The sequence below is a fragment of the Strix uralensis genome, chromosome 14 (assembly GCF_047716275.1).
Source record: "Strix uralensis isolate ZFMK-TIS-50842 chromosome 14, bStrUra1, whole genome shotgun sequence".
NCBI lineage: Eukaryota > Metazoa > Chordata > Aves > Strigiformes > Strigidae > Strix > Strix uralensis.
This window is the reverse complement of record NC_133985.1, coordinates 14283044-14302617: the sequence shown is the minus strand read 5'-3', so window position 1 is coordinate 14302617 and position 19574 is coordinate 14283044. Positions and strand designations below refer to the sequence as shown.

The following is a 19574-nucleotide window of genomic DNA, read 5'->3' as shown; positions in this document are numbered from 1 at the left end:
CCCCTCTGGGGCTCTTCCAGCTGCTGCACCCTCCTTCCACCTCTGTGGTGATGGCCTGGGGACCCCCATCCTGGACCCCCATCCCTGACCAGAGTGTTAGCCCGGCCTCAGCCCCCCAGCGGGGCCACCTGTAGTCACCCCAGGCCCCCTCAAGCCCTCACCCACCCGCACCGAGACAAGAGCGGGGGCACAGCGCACTGGTATACATCATACATTTATTAGTGAATATCCCTCTCAAAATCAGCCACAACATTAAAAAAAATAATGATTGCACTACTTGGTCAAGCAGAACTAGCAACTTTCATTTTAAAAAAAGTACAAATCTGTTAAAAATTTCAATCAGTATAATACACATATATATAATACAACATACTAGTTATGTTAAATGCTACAAAACCAATATGATTCCAATGGAATGGAAAAAAAACAAACACTTTTAGAGCTTTAAGAACCTTTTTTTCTATATATTAGCCTTTTTTCAAATACATACATGGGAAAAATGAGGTAACTGTAAAATGTGCAAGTAACAGAGCAAAAAAAATTATATATATATATTTATATATATATATATATATATATAAAAACTTTCTAACACAGAACACACGTCCTAGCACCTTCCGGGGAGCCGCGGGGGCCGCGGGGGTCCCACCGGAGGGCCCGGGGACTGGTATAATAGAACAGTAAACAGTCCACTATCCCACCACAGGAAATCATTGGTAAACAGTGGTATCTACAGCGCAGTCAGCAATCACAAACACCCTAAATAATTGTTTTTTAGTATTTTTTTTTTGTAATTTTTTCTTTTTGTTATTTTTTTTTTTTAAATGATACTTTTAGCTGCTCATTGGAATAAATTCTGCAGCACACGAGCTGTGAGCTTTCGAGTCGCCGTCAAAGGACCGTAAGGCTTTCCTGGCTCCCTGGGCACCGCGAGGGCGGGAGGGGGGACGTCTCTGGGGGCGCGAGGCCGCCGCCGCGCGGCACGGGGACTCCTTTGGTTATCTGTCACTGAGCGAGGGACGGGGAGGGGGCCGGGGTCCTGCCCAAGGGGCACCGAGCCCAGCGGTGCCAGCGCCCGCGCCACGGCGGAGCTGGTGGCGCCGGGCCGGGGCCTCGGCCTCGACGTTTAGCATGGAGGGCGACGCCGGAGAGGCTGGGAAAGAGAGGCAAGGGGGAGCCGGCCAATAGCGACACGCCGCTCACTGCCCCCCGCGCCTGACTGGCCGGGGGGGAGACCGAGGCCCGCCCACCGGCGCGCTGGGAGAGGCCTGCCGATTGGTGGAGGCGGTGCACGGCCCCTCTGCCAATCGGGAGCGGGCCTACCTCAGCGGCCCGGTGATTGGCAGCGCCCCTCTGGACCTATGGCGCGGCAGCGCGGCGAGCACCATCCCGCCCACCCACCTGCCGGGCGCAGCCCCTCGCCTCACACCCAGCCCCAGCGTGGCGGCCAGGGCCAGTGCCGGGGGCCAGCCCCGCCGCCTGCCCCCCGCCCCGCGGGGAGCGGCCCCCCCTACCCCCCCCACCCCCGTCCCCTTGCACACGCCGCCACCGCGGGCGCCCCCCATGCCGCCGCCTCCTGCTCGGAGGGGCGCAGACCCCGCGGGGACGGCCCTGAAAGTCTCACGGTCCTGCTGTGGCGTTGCGGACATGTGCAGTACAGTGCATGGCAGTATCAGCTGAGCACAAAAACCCCTCTCCCCACCCCCCCTCACCCCACAGCCGGCTAGACGTAGCCAAGACCACGTTCCAAGCTGGTCAGACATGCATGCATATTTGTGAACATTTACATAGGGCTGGCGTCCGCTCGGAGGCTCCCAGGCGTCAGCAACACGCGCCGCGAGGGGAGGGCGGTCCTCTCACCACCACCCTCCCCGCCACCGCCTCCTGTCACCCTCCTCGCTAATTAATCATGCAAAACAACGGCCACGCGGGATTGCTGGAGCCGGGCAGCGGCTTCTCTCCCAGCCCCGCGCCCCGGCCCTGGCGCGGGCAGGGCAGGGGGGATATGGCGGCGGGGGGCTGCTCACAGCTCCCCCCGCACCAGCCGGGCCAGGGCCAGGGGTAGCACTGAAAATACACCATGAGGTTATGGATAAAAACACCCCCCCCCGCTCTGGGGGCCGGGGGGCACCCGCCGCAGCCCAGCCGCCCCCCGCTGCCCACCAGCTGGGGGCACCACGCCGTGCCGTCCAGCCAGCAGGACGGGGACGCGGAGCTATTTTGATTTACGGCAGCGGGACAGAGAAACATCAGCGGGAGCCGGGCAGCACACCGGGGACACCGCACACCCATGGCCGCAGGGACGGGGACGGGGTGTCCCCCCCCAGGCTTGGCTGCCTCACGGGACGCCACACGGCCCCGGGGCGCTGCACCGGCCGGGCACGGGGGAATGAACGGGGAGAGGGGCCGGGGCCGCGCCAGCACCGTCCTCCCACCGGGGAAAGACCCCAAGCAGCCATAACCCTCCGGGGCTCCCCAGGGCAGCCGAGGCGGGAGAGGGGCCGCGCCGGGCTGCGTGCGGGAGCGGGGACAGAGGCGTTCCTGCCCCGGCCACGCCGCGGGGTTGCTGGTGTCCCACCTTGGCCGCACTCTGCCGGCCACCTCCTCCGGCTGCCCCCAGGGCCGGCCCGGCGCTCCGGCTCGGGGTGCCGCCGGCATCAGACCCGCGGCACTCCCTCCTCTCTCCTCCCCGCGTCCTCTGTGAGCAACGCCGAGGGGAGGAGCCGCCTGCACGCCACTGGGTCAAACGGCCACGGAACCAAAAACGCGACGGAAAAGGAAAGGAAACGGGAGAAAAAAAAACCCAACCTACCATGAAAAAAAAAAAAAGTGACAAAGGGAACAAACACTAATTCCCTAGAGGAGTACAAAGACCTGGAAAGTGATGGAGCAACAACAGCGTCTTTGGAGCGCAGAGGGCACGGCCACGCGCCTCCCGCCTCCAGCACAACACGATTCGGGGCCCCGGGAGCGCAGCGGGCAGGCGTCTGGCCGAGTCCGTGCCCCGGCGGGGAGGAGGAGGGCTGGCCGGGAGCCCGGACTGCTCAATGCTCACCACATCCGAGGAGAGGCTCTGGGGAGGGGGGGTAAGCGCAGGGTCAGGCCCTAGCAGCGGGCAGCGGCCCCCGCCCCTGGCCCGGCGTCCTCGTCCTCTAGCAAATTGTGCGGCACAGCGCCTGCCAGCCTCAGTCCGCCTCCCGCTGCACCTCCGACGCGTCCGCCCGGCAGATGGGGCAGGTGCGGTTCGCCTACGGGCAAGGAAAGGCAGGGGCAAGTGAGCGGGTACACCAGCTGCACCCAGGGCCCCCCCCAACCCCACCGCCAAGGGCTGGAAGCACCCCACAGTGTGCCACAGCCCAGGAGTGCCCGATCCAGCCCGGCACGGTGCTCAGCCCCTGCTCCCAGCGCATCCTGTGTCGCATGGCACCGAGGCCACCCGAAAGGCAGCAGCCTGTGCCTGCAGAACCCCACGAAGCCGCCCCACTCCCCGCAGCGGGCATAGGCACGGGCAGTACCTTTAACCATTTGTCGACACACTTGGCGTGGAACTCGTGGTTGCAGGGCAGGACGCGGAGAAGCTGCCGGGCCTCAAAGTCGCTGAAGCACACGACGCACCTGGAGAAGGCAGCCATCAGTACGGCCCCGCCGCAGAGCCACGGCCCCCAGCCCCCCACCGGGCACGCCCCCGCCCCCCCGTCTGCGCCCCGGGCTCACTCACAGGGTCTGCTCAGACTGGTGGCTCTCAGGGTTGAAGCGGTAGGACGGGAGGTGCTCAATATCTGCTTTGGTGAGTCCCCGCGGCTTGGCCTCCCCCAGCCGCTCAGCCAGGTTCAGCAGTGCCTGGAGGGAGATGCAGAGGCTGGCTCAGCTTGGCTCGTGCCCCGGCACAACACCCTTCCAGGCTCTCCCCACCCAAACCCCTCCCCTCCTGGCTCCCCCATCCTGTCACCCCACAGGGAAGCAAAAGCCGACACACCTCGTAATTCTCCATCTCCACATCATCCACGTCCAGGTCTAGGCTGATCGTGGGACCCACAGCCGTCGGCGACACGGGAAGCATAGAGCTGGTGGGCGGGAAGGACGGGGCGGTCAGAGTGGGGCCACAAACCCCAACCTCTGCCCTGGCATCCCCTGTGCCAACGCCGGGTCGCTGTGCCCCCCGTCCGCAGTGTCCCCCCTGCCCCGTGTGTCCCACCATATCCCCCCCCCGGTACTCACAGGAAATAGGGCAGGAAGCTCGGGTAGTACGGGGGGGGCGGCGGAGGGGGTGGCGGGGGGGGCAGCGCCTGCTGCAGCCGGTACCGCTGGGTGTTCAGCCGCCGGGGCATCATGTGGGGGTATGGCTGTGGGGAGAGACAGGGCACTCAGAGCCATGCCAGCCCCACAGCATCCCCCCACCCCTCCACAAAACAGGGACTCACCACGCCAAATGGCAGTTCTTGGTGCAGCGGGTCGTGGGGGAGGTAATGCAGCGGCACCGAGGGGGACAGCGTGGGAGCGTGGTGGGACGGGGGGTACGTGAAGCCCGCGATGGGGTGCTGCTCCCCTCGCAGGTCCACGTCATTGTCTATCCTCTGCAGAGGCTGTGGGGGAAACAGTTAGGCTGGGAGGGATGTCCCAAATTACACCCCCCTGGACACTAGCAGGACAGAAGCACCCTGGGCATCCCACACATCAACTCCAGCTCAGGCCCATGGGCGCTACAGAAGGACAAGACCCCAAGGTGGTCTTCTCTGGTCCGTGGGGTGCACCGTGTCCTCAACCCGTACCCCCACCCCAACTCACCATGCGCGGGTGCTGGGCTTGGAGAGGTACAAACTGCCCCAGGGGGGCCATGTGGGGCGGCTGGTGGGGGGGCACTGGCGGCGGGGGCGGGTGCAGGATGTAATGGTCGCTGGAGATGATGGGGGGGAACGTCTGGTAGGAGACGGGGAGCTGTTGCATGGCGCATGCCTGGATCAGCTGTGGGGGGAGCGAAAGAAAAACGGGGGTCAGACACCCACCGTGGGCATGGCTGCACCCCTGCCCCCTCCCCAGGGCCTCCGACAGACCCCGTGCCCCCAGAAATTTGCACTCCAGTGGGCTTGGGTACCCAGGCAACCCCCGGGCACCCACAGCCCAGGCTGTCCCCAGGTGTCCCCTGCTGTGACTCACCGGGGGCGGGAGGCAGCAGAGCGGGTAGTGCTGTCCACTGAACATCACTGAGCATGCTGGGAGCTGCTGCGTGCTGCACCCAGGGATGTGCTGGCCGGCGTGAATGGGGAAGCCTTGCGTCGTGACGGTGGTAACCGTGTAGGAGAGAGGGACAGGTCCCTGGTGCACCTGAGGACAAGGCACCGAGGGCACGGTCAGGGTACAGCCCCAGCTCAGCTGTCCCTGTCCTGGCAAGGTGGCAGCAGGGTGCTGAGCACTGGGACACAGCCACGTGGCATCTCTGTCCCACTGGTGGGGGTGAGGGTCTGAGTGCAGGCTGGGTTCGAGGAGGGGTCTGGACCCCTCTTTGCTCCCTACAGGCTGGCACAGCCTCCAACCCAGAACCACCACCACGGTTGATGGTGACAGTCGTGACATAAACAACCATATGAGGGGGACTGTCCCCAGCCCCTGGGAGCAGGGACCACCCTGGGCACACCCAAGCTGACAGGGGGACCCCAGGGTTTAAGTGCTCGGAGGACAAGAGCACTGGCACCCTCAGGGCTGGGTGCTCCCAGCAGCAAGCGACTGGCCAGAGGGGACCCAGGGACGTGGCTTGGGACCACCACCCCAGACACCAGCCCGGGACCACCGCAGGGTCACCCTTAGGACTGGGGGCTGCAGCACCTACCTGGTCATGCAGATCCACCATGAATGGGTTCTGGTGGGGCGGGTGAGCGGCCGGGTGAAGCATTCGTGGCGGCGTGCTGGGGAGAGCGTAGGAGCGGGGCTCATCTACAGGGATGTGCGGCTGCTGGGGGAAGGCAGGGTGCAGCTGGGGCTCATCCTGGCCCAGCAGGGTTGCCAGAGGTCGGTCGCGTCGTCCCCACTGACGCCTGGCAGGGGGGCTGCGGGGCCACCGCGGGAGAGAAACAGAGCAGGAGTGACCCCCGGGCCAGGGGCACCACAGCCCCGGGCAGGGTGGCTGCAGGTGGGTCAGTGGCAGCCCGGCTCCCAGGGCATCGTGCTGGGCCAGGGTCCCTGTCTGGCTGGGGACTTCCAGAGCTGGTTTCTCTGCTCACCCTGCATGTGGCCCCCCCACACCCCGTGTCCTCAGCACAACAGGGACCCCTGCTCCCCAGGGACCCATTGGCTGGGCCAGGCAGATGTGCTTCCCTGCTGCAATCTCCCCCCCATGCCCCCCAGGAGTCCGTAGCTTGCCCCAGCAGGACCATGGAACTGGTCCCGTGCCCCCACACACCATGGGTGACAGGGTTTCACACCACCCTGCACCCCGTACCTTCGCCGGAGGTGATCGGGGCTGCTGCAGGGTCCCCCCGAGAAACGGCGCTGGTTAAAAGGGGCAGAGGGTGGCCGCCTATTCACTGCCAGTTCCCATGGTCGCATTGGTGACGTCGGGAGGCGGATGGGCACGCGGGACCTCAGGCTCCAGGCAGGGTGAGACACCAGCACCTTGGATCCTGCGAGAAGGACAGGGGGTCACAGCACCCCAACCCCCGGGGCTGCAGGAGCTCCAAAGCCTCTCCACGGCACACCCCAGCCCACTCCCTCACCACCTACTTTGGGAGAGGGAAGGGAGGAGAGGCACAGGGCGAGGCTGGGGCAGCCACTGTACCCACAGACATGCTGGGGGGATTGCAGCCCGCCTGGCTCCTTCCCCGTGGCCCCTCCACGCTGGGAGCTCAGCCACCCACACCACACAAGTGACTCTGAGCCACCCCAGCACCGCTGTCCCCCCACGGCTCAGCCTGCTGCTCCCTCCCCGCAGGGATGGTAATGCTGATGACTGGAGCTCTTGCTGCTCCGGGACTAGACCTGCGCTCACCCCATCTCCTGGGGCTGGATGCAGCCCTGGGGGGGGCTAGAAAGAGCCCACCCACCCCACCCCCCAGTTACCGTCCCTCCACTGCGTGGCCAGAGCCACCCCTCCATGCAAGACACAGACACCGAATGAGAGAGAAGCACTTGTTTTTGGCACAGAGAAAAGCAAGCAGCAAAGGGCCCTGTGGGCTGCGGCAGCGTCCCAGGCTGCGTGCCGGCCGACGGGGAGCCTGAACCGTGGCGTGGGGGGGTTTCCAGTGTGTCCTTGGCCAAGACAGCTCCAGTGCTGCTCCCCCGTGGGCTCCTGCACGTCCTACTCTGGACTGACACTGCCGCCCCAGTGACAGGCACAGGGCGCTGGTGGGGGACAGGGGGGCTCAGTCTGTGCATGTCAACTCCCCGCGGCACACAGGGCACAGCCACCCGTCCCCATGGAGCAGAGGGACAGGCATGAGCTGCGGCTGAAGCCCAGGCAGGCAGGTCTGCACCCCCATCCACCTCCAGAGGTGGGGGTCAGCGGGAACACAGCCCCAGGCCCAGCCCCATCTCCCTGCCCGCACCCAGCCTGCCTGGTGTCCCCGTGCCAGAGCACTGCAGCCTGCCTGGTGTCCCCATGTCATAACCCCCCAGCCTGCCTGGTGTCCCCGTGCCAGAGCACCCCAGCCTGCCTGATGTCCCCACACCAGAGCCCCCCTCTCCCCACACAGCTCAGCCCCCCCAGCCCCAGTCAAGGGCACTGCACAGAGCAGACATCTGCACAGGGGCTGCGCCTCCCCAGGCTCTGTCTCCCCTGGCCCCGAAGGGCTCTCCCCCAGTTCCGTGTGTGTTCAACCCCCTCCTCCGCTGCCCAGCAGGTCCCTCTGCCAGCCACCCTCGGCTTCCGCAGCCATGGCCTTGGCACTGCACCCCACGTGCCCCTAAATCCAGCCCCCCTGCAGGCTGGTGGTGTGCCCTCCCAAAGCAGCTCCTTCTTCAGCCCAACCTCCTCCTCAGTGCCAATGGCAGAGGCACACTGGGGCCAGGAGGGGCACCCCAAGCCCGGGGAGCGCTGCTCAGCCCCAGAAGGAGGCTGGGGGGGTCTCACCCCAGCAGGGAGAAGGCTCAGTGTCACACCTGGGTGACAGGCACCACAAACCACAGTGGGAAGTCACCAGGGCGAGCCCTGGGCCACACACGGGTCTCTCAACCTCACCCCCGGCTACCATACCATTTTGGAAGCTGAAAACAAAGTTCTCTCTCTGTTTTGGGGGGAAAAGGTAAAAAAAAACCACAAAAGACACAGGCTGAGCCCCCCAGGAGCCTGTCTGCAGCTGCTAATGGGGAAGAGGCCGCGCACAAGGACAGGGGTTTGCCCCACGGATGTTTTATTCTGCCCCTGACCTTCTACCCAGGTGCCCCACCAGCAGGCTGGTGGCCCAGGCGCAGCAGTGGCCCAGGTTTAACCCCGCTCCCCAGGAGCCTCCCCGAGGTGTTACCGCTTCCAGCTCCACATCGCTCCACATCCTCACCCTCAGAGCACACATGGTACAAAGGCCCTTCGTGACCCAGCGGGCACCTTCCAGACCAGATACCCCAGCGATGGGCGTGGGGCCAGGGAGCGCCTCCGCAGAGGGACACTAAAGCCATGCAGGGGTTCGCCCGTTCGAGGGACCCCCGGAGCAAGGGGGATGCCCGCAGGCAGGACGTCCCCGACTGGCCGGTGGCCGAGGGGCAGGGGGCTGGCACGGGCCCCCCGTCCTGCCACAACCAGCACCCCCCTACGCACCCATCCTCCTGTCCCAGGCGGGCACACCCGGCTCCCTCCCTCGCCCCCGTGGCTAGGAGCCAGCGGCCACCCCGGGCAGGGTCACCGTGACCCCGCAGAGGCCACCGCAGCCCCGGAGCGAAGGGGACCCCGGGCCCCGCAGTCCCTCGGTGGGGCGGGGGGCGGGGGGAGGCGGCTCCCGGGCCCCGCCGAGAACAAAGTTAGCAGCGCGCCAGCGCTCACGCCCGGTACCATCTGCTCGGGCAGAGCCGGGCTCCGGGGCTGCCGGGGGAGCCGCCCGCCCCGCCACCGCCTCCCCGGGGCTCCTGCCACCCATCGCCGGCTCCGTCCCGGCACCCCGGGCTCCCCCGCCCCCGCAGCCCCTTTCCCCGCCGTTTCCACGCCAGCGCCGCCAACTCCCCCAGGAGCGGGGGGTCACCGCTGGCCCCGCCGCACCGGCAGCCCCTTCGGAGGGCCGCCCCGGGGACCCCAAACCCGAGCCCGGCCGCTGGGGTCTCCGGGACGGCGGCGCACGGCGGGGCGAGCGGTACATCCCGGAGCACCTCGACGGGTGCAGCACCCCGACGGGGCGCCCCACTTTGCAGCACCTCAGTGGGGCACCCCAGCCTGCAGCCCCCCGCCGCGGGGGCACCGCGGGGCCGGCAGCCCGCGGCCGGTGCCGGTGCCGGGCCGGGCGCGGAGCTGTGGCTTTAAGAGCGGCCGCTCCGGGGCCATGTGCTCGGCGCCAAACAAAAGCAATAACAAAGGCGGCCGCCGGGCCCCGCCGCCGCCGCCCGGGGCAGGTGCCGCCGGGGGTCCGGGGGGCCCCCCCCGCCCCGCTCCCGCCCCCCCCTTCCCGCCCGGACCTACCTGCACCGATGGCCTGGGCCGCCGCTCCGGTGCCGCTGCGGCGCCCCCGCCCCCTCCCGCCGCTCTTTGTTCGCCGACGCCGGGCCCGGGCCTGCCCCCCCGCCCGCCCGCCCGCCCGCCGCCGGCCCTCCCTCCCTCCCGCCTCCCGCCCCCCGCCGGGCCGGCCCCCTCCCCGCCGCCGCTGTTTCCGGTGCCTCTTTTGTTTTCCGCGGCGCGGGGCGGCGGGGCCGCCGCCGTGGGCCGGGGCAGCCTCCGCCGGGTCGGGGGGCGCGGGGGGTGCCTGTCCCTTTAAGAACCGGCGGCGGGACGCACCGGACCGAGTCACAACACTCGGGAGGCCCCGGGGGCGCGCGCGGCTTGTGAAGGGGGGGGGAACGGGGGAGGGGGGGGGGGGGGGGGAGGCGCGGCGCGCGCGCGACCCACGTGACCAGGCGTGTCACGCTCCGCAGCCATCTTGGAGGCGCGGGGCCGGGCCGCCACGCGGGGCAGCGCCGGGCCCCCGCCCCGGGGGGCGGTGTCCTAGCAACGGTCTCCACGGAGAGGGGGCCCCTAGCAACGGGGCCCGGGCCCGGGGGCGGCCCGGCCCAGCCGGACCGAGACACACATACACATACACACACACACACACCCCGGGCAGCGTCCACCCGGGGCGAAGGGACCCGGCCCCGGTACCGGCCGCGCCGCCTCACCCCGCCGGGCCGGGCACCGGGGCTCCGCGGGGCCAGGCCGAGGTGGCACCTTACCTGCGGCTTTGCCACCGCTCCCGGCCCACCAGGCCCCAGCCCACCGGGTTGGCAGCTCCGTAAGCCCGGTGGGGACGGGCAGCACCGTGTGCCCGGGCGTTCCTGGCCAGCCCGCACCGTGCCGCCATGCTCCTGCTGCCAGGTGGGCAGCAAAGCCCGGGCAAAGGGGAAGCTGAAAGCAGGAGCTCGGCTCCCCGCCACCCTCCTGCGCTGGGACGGGGAGGGGATGGAGAAGCTGCTCTCCTCCTGCTCAGCACATCCAGCCCTCGCCTGCACCGGCAGCCTGCCAGGCCCACGCAGCCCTCCCAGGGCATCTCTACCCAGCTCAACTTGCCAGGCACCAGAAAAGCCCCTTTTGCGTCAGAAAAGCCTCCTGCTCTCTCCACTCGATTAAACAAGGAGCAGGAAACTCCTCGGAGCATCTCCCGCAGGTCAGCAGAGCAAGTCACCCAGCTTGTCACCGAGAGGCTGTGCCGCTGGCTTCCCGCATGCCCCCGGCAGCACCGTTCAGCGCCAGTCAAACCCCTGCGCTCAGGAGAGCACATCGCGGCAGCTTTGCTGAAAGCCAGATGCTGCATCCAAGCCAAACTTCCCCGGGTTACTACGCACACTTAGAAATTCCCAGGTAGGCAAGCGAGCCAGCCGGCAACCCTGATGTAATGCCTATAAAGCAGCCCTCCCCTGACAGCTGGGCTTTAAAGTGCTAACAACCAAAAGGGAGCTAATTAATTTGTATCATCACCCCTTTTAAAGAAAACCTCAGATCGGTGGCAACGATTTAACGATTCAGTAGGCTCATCATTCCGATGAGCAGCTGGAGTCAGTCTTGCCCCTGCCCAGCTCCTTCCAGGCCCCTCTCAAGGCCAGTTTGTCGGCTCTCACCTCCTCACCCCGAATACAGGTGCCCAGGAGGAACCACAGCAGCCTCGAGGATTCCCTGGGACATGGAACATTCTGGGGTGAGCTCCCTCTGCCACGACTGTCAACAGCACCATAGCCAACTGCTTCTGTCCCCGTGGTAGGGGACACACAGGACAGGAAAGCAGCAGAGCAGGGCATGGGGCAGACCTGTGACAGGGGCAGACCCATGTGCTTAAACAAGCACCCCAGGAGGAAACAGCCAAAGGACTGAACTGTCAGCCCAGACCTGAACGATCACCCTCAAGGTCTGCTTCACTCCTGCCTCTTTGCTTGAAGAGCTGGGGACTAGAGGGAAGAGGAAGACAACAGCACTCTGCACTTTGACCTTGCCACTGCTTGCGGGCAGAGGCAGCACCGCACCTTTACAAGGCTGCCAGGACACCGTCTGATCCTGGGCAGCACACCGGCAGCAGGCAGAGGCCACAGATGGTGGATATCCATGCAGACACTCCCTCCCAACCCAGCGTCACCAGCTCCCACGCGGCCAGCAGCTATCGATGTCCTCAGGACGGCATCGGGAGAAGCCATCAATGGAGCACGGCTCGCCGGCGAGGTGCTGCTCCTGCTCCCTGCCCAGCCAGTCTGGACGGTTCCTGTGGCAAAGCCGAGTCCTGCCCCGCCGCGTGCGGCCGTGCCGAGCCTGCCCAGCCAGCTCCCACGAGGACGGGGCACCGCACACCCAGCCGCAGGGTTAGAGCGTGCGGAAGCAGCTCAGCCCACGCCTGCCCCGCGCTGTCTCAGCCACACAGCCACGTGCACAGCCACCAAACATCACGCTGCCCCAGGTCCAGGAGCTCTGCCTGGAAGAGCCACGTGAGGAGCCCAAGCGATGCCCCTCCGATGCTACAGCAAGGCTGGCCACAGACAGCAGCACTGCTCAGTGCTTCTGGGCCAGTACAAGGGGTCCCCAGTCCAGCCACCGAGACCGGTGACACCCCCGGTGAGCAGGACCCCCTGTGCCAGGCAGCAGCCTTAGACAAGCTCTCTGCTGTCAGGGGCTGCTCGGGCTGAACCCGGCTGCTCCGCAGCCAACGGGCAGCCCATCCTCTCCCTCACGAGAGCCAGGGGCCGGCAGAACCAAAGCCTCCCCGAGCCCTGGCTCCTGAAGACACCATCTGCTGCCGCAGACGCGTCGCCTCCCTTGCCCCAGATATAGGTCAGGTCTGTCACAGGATTAGCTGGGGTGATTCGAGTGGCGTGACCACGTCTCCGCCAGAGCCACACTCTGTCCTGTCCCCTCCCCAACACCCAGCGTGCCCACAGCTCGCCTCCATGCTCTCCTCCGGCCTTTCCCCAAGTCCAGGGAGAGGAAGAGGCCTCGGATCTTTCTCTCCCCTCTCCAGTGCCTGGAAAACAAGTGGGAAGAAACCAGCACCAAGCACCCAGAAGCTCCCAGGCTGCGGAGAGGAGCGATGCAGCAGGAGTGTCCCCACCCTACCCAAGGCCTGACACAAGCACCGGGGGACATGGGACACCTCAACATCAGCAGCTAACACAGGGTGAAGCGTTTCTCCACTGGGGAGACGGTGGGGCGAGGAGCTCCCTCCCCGCTCCGCACACCCCGGCGGAGCTGAGTTCGCTGGCAGCGGAGGCAGGACGCCTCTGCCGCGATCACACGCCACCCACTCACACCCCCGGACTGACAGCACTCCCGTCAAACGCCTCCAGCCACACACACGTGGAGGATGCTGACATGAGGAGTAGCTGCACAGGCAGCGGAACTGATAACGCCCGGTTTCCTGTCGATCTCTCCCACGTGGATTCTCTGATGTCTAATAGCAAGGCTGAGCTGCACTGCAGAGGGAGAACTAGCAGCACCTTCCTCCCTAAGAGCCAGAGCCCGCAGCAAGCCAAAACCTTTGAGACAGCTACCACACCTGACACCTACCACAATGACACCATCCAGCAAGTTCAAAGCAGAGAGGAGGAGACTCGCAAATAAACAGTACGCTTGCACAAGCCTTCGTTTCCTCAGGACAGGGTAAATAATCTGCAGAGATATCTCCACCTTCCTTCATTTGCCCTGGAAACACCGGCATGACCTGAATAGCATGACCAGAAGGCTGCTGGTGCAGCGGCTGGGCCCAGCTAGGGTACCTCTGTAGCTCAGCCACATCAAGCAATGGGTTGTGTCCTCTGCTCTCCTGGGTGGACTCTTCTCCCCCAGACAGCAGCACATTGAACCACACTTCTGTCTGTCCTGGTGTCCTGCAGCAGCCAGTTACACAGCTCAGTTGCACGTAGATAGGGGGAGAAGAGCGAATGCTGCCATGTCCGTTCCCAACCTGCTGCCTGGGCAGCCTCTCCGGTCCTCCCCTTCCTTCCTACCACAAGACATGACAGTTCAGGACTCTGTACTCCTTTTCATGTTTTAGTTCTCCTTTCAGACAGCTCTTTCCTAAAACAGACCCAATCTCTCCTCAGGCAGAGCCAGCCCCCTTCCCCATCCCTACACAGCATCCCTGTGAGTCCCCAGCTCATCTGCCACCTCTCCTCAAGCACCCCTCCGAGTCCAGCCCGCTCTCTACACGCTGCGGACAGTGTTAATAGCATCTGCCAAGCGAGCGGCCAAGGGCAGGAGGGGCTGGGCTCCAGACACCTTCCCCACTGCTCTGCCGGCTGGGCTCAGGCAGAGCGGCAGTCTCTAGTGTCGTGGCTCCAGTGAAAGGATACGAGCAGAGCCAGAAGCTGGCTGGTGGATGGCAAAGAGCAATTTCGTTACTGCTCAGCAAAACGAAGCGTCTCTTGAAAGCACTAGTGACAGTCAGGAAGTTGGGTTGGGTGTTTTGTTTTGCATTTTAAGAAGCCTGCAGGGACACCAACAACCTGCGACGATCTTTTTCAGAAAGGAGCTCAGAGAAATCCATGATTTTCAGCAACCATTTACCCTCTTTTGTCCTTGATTTAAAAATTGCCAAGAGGCTGCTTACAAGATGCACCAAAACAGGCAGTGTCCACTGCCTTAAGTGTGAAGAAGGCTTGCTGCAATACCTCCCCAGTACAACACTCACAGAGAACCCCACACCAGTGCCTGGGGATGGTTTTAAGAGCAAAAACATGACTTCCAAGCTGACAGCCCCTGTGCACAAAGCGCGACTGTGCGGTGACAACAGAGCAGCCTGGGGCACAGGAGCTGGCTGACCTCTGCTACTGCTCTCGCCAGCGGATTTTTATTGTTCACCACTTTCCCAAAGCGCAGGCACGGAGGGAAAAGCAACTAAGACACGGCTCAAAATGCAAACACAGCCAGGGAGCCCCATCAGCACAGCAGGGAAAAGACAACCTCCCAGTGGAGACCTCGGCTCAGCACTGCCAGGCTGGGGGGAGGAAGGACCAGAGCACAGGCCCTCCCTTCCCGGGGGTGACAGCAAGAGGTGCTGGAGCCCTGGGTCACCACGACACTGGCTCACCTGAGAGGAAGCAGCTCCTAACACACAGCATCACAGGCCTCTCCTCCGCTCTGCATGGTTGAGCTGAAATCCCTTATCCTGCTTTCCAGGGTAGCCAGCTCTAGCTCTGCAGCCAGCAAGGCCAGGTCTCCAGGGACCGGGCTGCAGCTGGAAAATAATATTCCCAAGGCCTGTCACGAGCGTTGCTTGCTGGAGACACTGCTCGCCTCGCCTTCTGCCATGCACGCAGCGAAGCGGGGAGCCCTCCCAAACCACCCCGCTCCAGAAAACCCAGACATCCGGTATTGGACCCAGGCTCCCACTGGCTGCTCATGCCCTCCAGAAAATGCCTCCTGCCCTGAAAGGCTGAGGACTTGCAGGTGCAAGGGCAAAGGAAAGGATAAGCTCCCTGGGGTGGCTCTGCTGCCCAGAGAGTTGGCCAGCTGGCTTCTCCCAGCACCCTTGCGAGCTGACAGCACGGATCCACGCTGCTCCCCTCCAGAACTGACCTGTCCCAGGGAGCCACGCAACATCCTCGTGCAGCTCCATGACCACAGGGCTCAGGGCCTGGTTGTCCTGAGTTCCTGGCATGCCAACGTCAGAGGGCCTCTGGGAGGGCTTCCCAGCACCAGCAGCTTCCTCAGACATTTTAACAGCCTCTGGACACATCAGACTGGCACCCTATGGGCTGTGCCTGCCTGGTAGGTGCGCAAACCCCTTGGCCAACCATTCACCTACACAAGGCAGGTGACAAACCACGTTTCTCCAGCTCGCCCCGAGCAGGGAGCCAAGGGACAGTGGGAAAACAACGTGCACCAGCTCCTCGATTCAGAGATGAAAACCCAAAAGCATCCAAAAGCTCCATGCTTTTCTGCCGAAAACCAGCACCGTACCGCTTGCTGCCAGCTGCCCAGCCACCACCTCCCCAGCCATGCCCCGCGGCTGGCCTCACGTGACAGTGAAGTGGATGCACACAGTAGGAGTGGCTGTAGTGACAGCATTACAGCTTGTGTCCAACACACAGCTAAGCCCAGCAAATCCCAGCGCTCTGCAGCTCTCATTTACAAACCCCACACGCTCTGCGCAGGTACACAGGCTTCAGCGAGAGCTCAGTGCCCATGGCCCCGAGGAAACGACACCTAGAAGGAGACAGCCCAGCGAGCACGGGGCTCCCAAACTCTCTGATGTCCACCAGCGCAAGGACAGGCCCACACCAAGCTCCAGGGACAAGCAGAGCTCTTCTTACACCAGGCCCTGCTCAGGCTGGGAGCCCACTTCCCCAGGGCCAGCCCCTCTGCTATTTCAGCACAGCTACTCCTACCGGGGAAGCGAGGACACCTGGCAGGACAAGCAGGACTTCACCCCATCCTGCTCAGCTCTGAGCGACTTCACTTCACTCCCCACCGCTGCCCCGGGGTGACAGGACTTCCCCAGCTCTGCAGACACCTGGAAGAAGTGCTGTGAGCTGAAGCCCAGGCCCTACCTGCCGGCTGGTATTTCATTCCTCTAACAGGTCCATAAAACAGGCATAATTAAATCTCCCCTAAACTCTCTTCCATTTAAAATAAAAATCTATAGTCCCTATTTCATTAGCTGGCTCTGGGTTTTACAGCTTGATCAATTCCCCTCGCAAAGCCCTGGTCCCAGGCACAGGCAGATGCAAACACACAGCGGGCAGCTTCCACGGTGCAAATCAATGGGGATTCGCAGAGTCTCCTCTCCCTGTTCTTTGTTCCTCGCTCACCAAAGGGGAGTCACACGGCGCGGCAGGTAGGGACAGTGTGTTTCACCTCTCATGGGAACATCACTGCCATGCACGGCCTCAGAGGTCAGGTTTAGCGCCTGGCAGGAGCAGAGGCAGCAGCCATGCTCCCCCTCCAGTGAAGGAAGAGCGCAGCACGGGGCCCCAAAAACGCAGCCATGACCCTAAAGGCGAGGCAGCCCAGCACACAGGCGGGGTGACGCCTCTGCGCTTGCTCCAAGGTGAAGAGGGACAAGGCTCAGCTCTCACGGCTGACAGCCAGAGTCAGAGCCCTCCGCCAGCATCAACTGGGAACCAAGAACAGCCACCACCGCTCTGACCTCCCCGCGCCTGAAGCGGAAGACGTTCATCGCAGCGCCCCAAGCGCATGGGCTCACCATTTCCTGCCCTTCCCGGCCCTCTGCTGCTGCCCTGTCACACACCGCCTTCCCCCTGCCAGTGTGCCAGGCCGGTGGCTGGAGCAGCTGGGGCTCCAGATGGCTCTTGCCACCCATGCAAGCCTCTCCCTCTGCTGCAGTGGGGAGCTACCAGCTCCTGGCAGCAGATGGAGGGGCCACAGAGCAACAAGAGCTGCACAGACAGCGGACGGAGCAGAGATCAGCACCCAGCACCCATCACACCATTCCCCTCCGCTCCAGACACGCGTCCTTCCCTCCCGCCTTTGCTCAGCCAGAACACAGCAAGATGCCACCATCCCCGACCTGCCGGTGCCAGGACACAGCACGGAGGCAGCCCTGGGGGAAAGGCCTGGCAGCCCCGGCCCCAGCGAGCTCTGCCCTGGCTGCACAAACTGGCGATGGACAGATCACACTGCCGGGGCCTGAACCCCGATCTCCACCAACCCGCCTGCGGGCAGGCCAGCGTGCTGCTACCTGCCGGGGGACATCAGGGCAGGTCACCAGGACACGGGAATAGCCGCTGGCCAGAGCGCCCAGCTCCAAGCAAGGCCTGGGGGGACAAAGCCCTGCCACCCCACCGTGACTCCATGCACGGCTGTGCACATGGGGGGTGACACTGGAGCCTCCCAATCGCACCCAGGTGGCTCCCACCTCACCTCCCACACCGACACCTGCCCCGGCTCCACTGGCGCCGCTGCCCGAGAGGAGGGGCACGGAGGGGTGCGGGGGGGCACGGAGGGGCCGCAGTTCACCTGCTAAACCAAACCCACCACCCGAGGGGCATGACACCGCAGAGCGTGGCTCCCGCCACCCGCCCGGCCTCAAAGCAAACACCCAAAGGTGACAAACAAAGGCACCCGGCAGGCACTCCGCATTAGCTGTATTTTTAGACACCGCTATGGAGCCGGCCTTATTATTTTCATTGCAACGTGCATAATTACCCACCATGCACCGCAGTGACATCAGACGCAGCCTGCTCCCCTCCGACAGCCGGCGAGGCCGGCACCTGCTCCTCCTCCCGGGGCTCCTGGCCTCGGGGACCGACCTGTCCCCCCGGGCTCTGCCCTGCGCATCTCCCCAGGACACGGGGGCACTCGGGGTCCCTGGGGAGTTGGAGCCGGCAGCAGAGCAGAAATGGGTGCAGGTGGCAGAGGGACAGGGCAAGGCGGTGACACGGGACAGTGAGGAGGCCAGCACGGGGACACGCTCCAGACCGGCAGACACGTACGGCCAGCAGTGCCGGAGCACAGGGCCGAGGTGCCAACCAAGCCATGCTCGTGGGTCGAGGGGCTGTCCCCGCACAGAGGGACAGCACCTGCCTGGCCGCAGGCTGCCCGCAGGGCTCAGCTCCTGCCCAGGAAACAAGCCCTGGCGCACACCCCAGCTGCCCACAGCCCGGTCCCACACGTCCTCCGTGGGCTGCCACGGGCCCCGCACGCAGCTGGCATGGCCAGCACGCACCGCAGGGTCGGTGGCACGACCTGTCCCACGGCCCCGGGTGCCACCGCCACTGCCCCATCATTTGGGGCTTGTTTCCTACCTCTTCTCCACTTAAAACTTTCCACAGAGTTTCGCCACTTCCCCTCCCATCCCCTCTCACACGCCCGGGGCTCGTCCCCGGCCGGGCCCCGCTCACCGACCCCAGGTCAGGCAGCGGGGCCCGGGGGCTCCAGCAGCGGCGGACGGAGCGCCCCGGGGTGTCCAGCGAGTCGGGGACACAGAACCAGCCTCGGCAGGAGCCACCGTCTCACACCCGGCCCGGGGACGCGGGAGCCCCCCGAGAAGGGGCTGCGGCCGGGGCAGGCTCGGGGCAGCCCCCACTCTGCCGGCGAGGCCCGAGGGGCGGCAGGACTCCGGTTCCGCCGCCCTCCCCGGTGCCCCAGGCAGCCTCTGCCGCGGACACGCCACCCCCCCCCTCCCCGCGTGTCTCCCCGAGAACCGGGGGCTCCTCCCACCGGCGTGCGGCTGCCGGTGCACCGGGCCCTGCTGACCTTTACGGTCACCTCCCCCGAGCCCCGGTGCCCCACGCAGACACCACCCCCGCGCACCGGGCCCTGCGCTCGGCCCCGATGCGCCAGGCCCCCGCCTGCCCCGGCCATCCGCCCCCTCCAAGCACCGCGCACCGGGCCTGGCCCGGCCCGGCCGCCCCCCCGCCGCGCACCGGGCCCCGCTCGCTGCTTCGCCCGTCGCACCGGGCTTCGCCGGACCGTGCACCCACCCCCCTCGCACCGGGCCCTGCCCGCGCCCTGCACGGGGTCTGCCTGCCGCCCTCCCCGCTGCACCGGGGCCTGCCCGCCCTGCCCCCCTTGCACTGGCCCTACCCACCTCCTTCCCCAAGCCCCGGGCCCTGCCCGCCACCTCCTCCCGGTGCACCGGCCCTGCCCCGCGTAGCCCGGGCCCGCGGCCGCCGCCGCGCCCCTTTACCTACCGGAGGCGCGCCCCCCCCGGCGCTCGCGGGCCGCTCGGTGCCTGCCCCGGCCCTGCCCGACGCTCAGCCCGCTCGCATGGCGCGGCGGCCGGGCCCACCGGGCTCGGTGTCCGTCCCGGTGCCGCTCCCGCTCCGGCCTCGGCCCGGCCTCAGCCCCGCCTCATGGCGCCCCCGCGCCCGCCGCCCCGATGGAACCGGCCGAGCCGCGCCGCCCCCCGCGCCGCCACGATGGGCGCGCCCGTCCCTCTCCCGCCGTATTGCGCCCAAGAGCGGCGCCGCACAAAACCGCCCGGCGGGGCGCCGCGACCGTAGTGCTCCGAGTGGCAGGGCACAACAACGCTGGC

At 65.6% G+C, this 19574-nt stretch overlaps 1 protein-coding gene across 1 annotated transcript; it reads right to left on the bottom strand.

Annotated features, from left to right (window-relative positions):
• Window positions 1-198: 198 nt before the first annotated feature.
• Window positions 199-10042, bottom strand: RNF44 (ring finger protein 44). Its single transcript, XM_074883604.1, is given in 12 exon segments — window positions 199-3248; window positions 3516-3615; window positions 3719-3840; window positions 3977-4064; window positions 4219-4343; window positions 4422-4583; window positions 4786-4962; window positions 5155-5322; window positions 5825-6041; window positions 6434-6614; window positions 9590-9931; window positions 9934-10042. Coding segments are annotated over 12 exon segments (1854 nt in total). The 3' UTR covers window positions 199-3185.
• Window positions 10043-19574: the final 9532 nt, after the last annotated feature.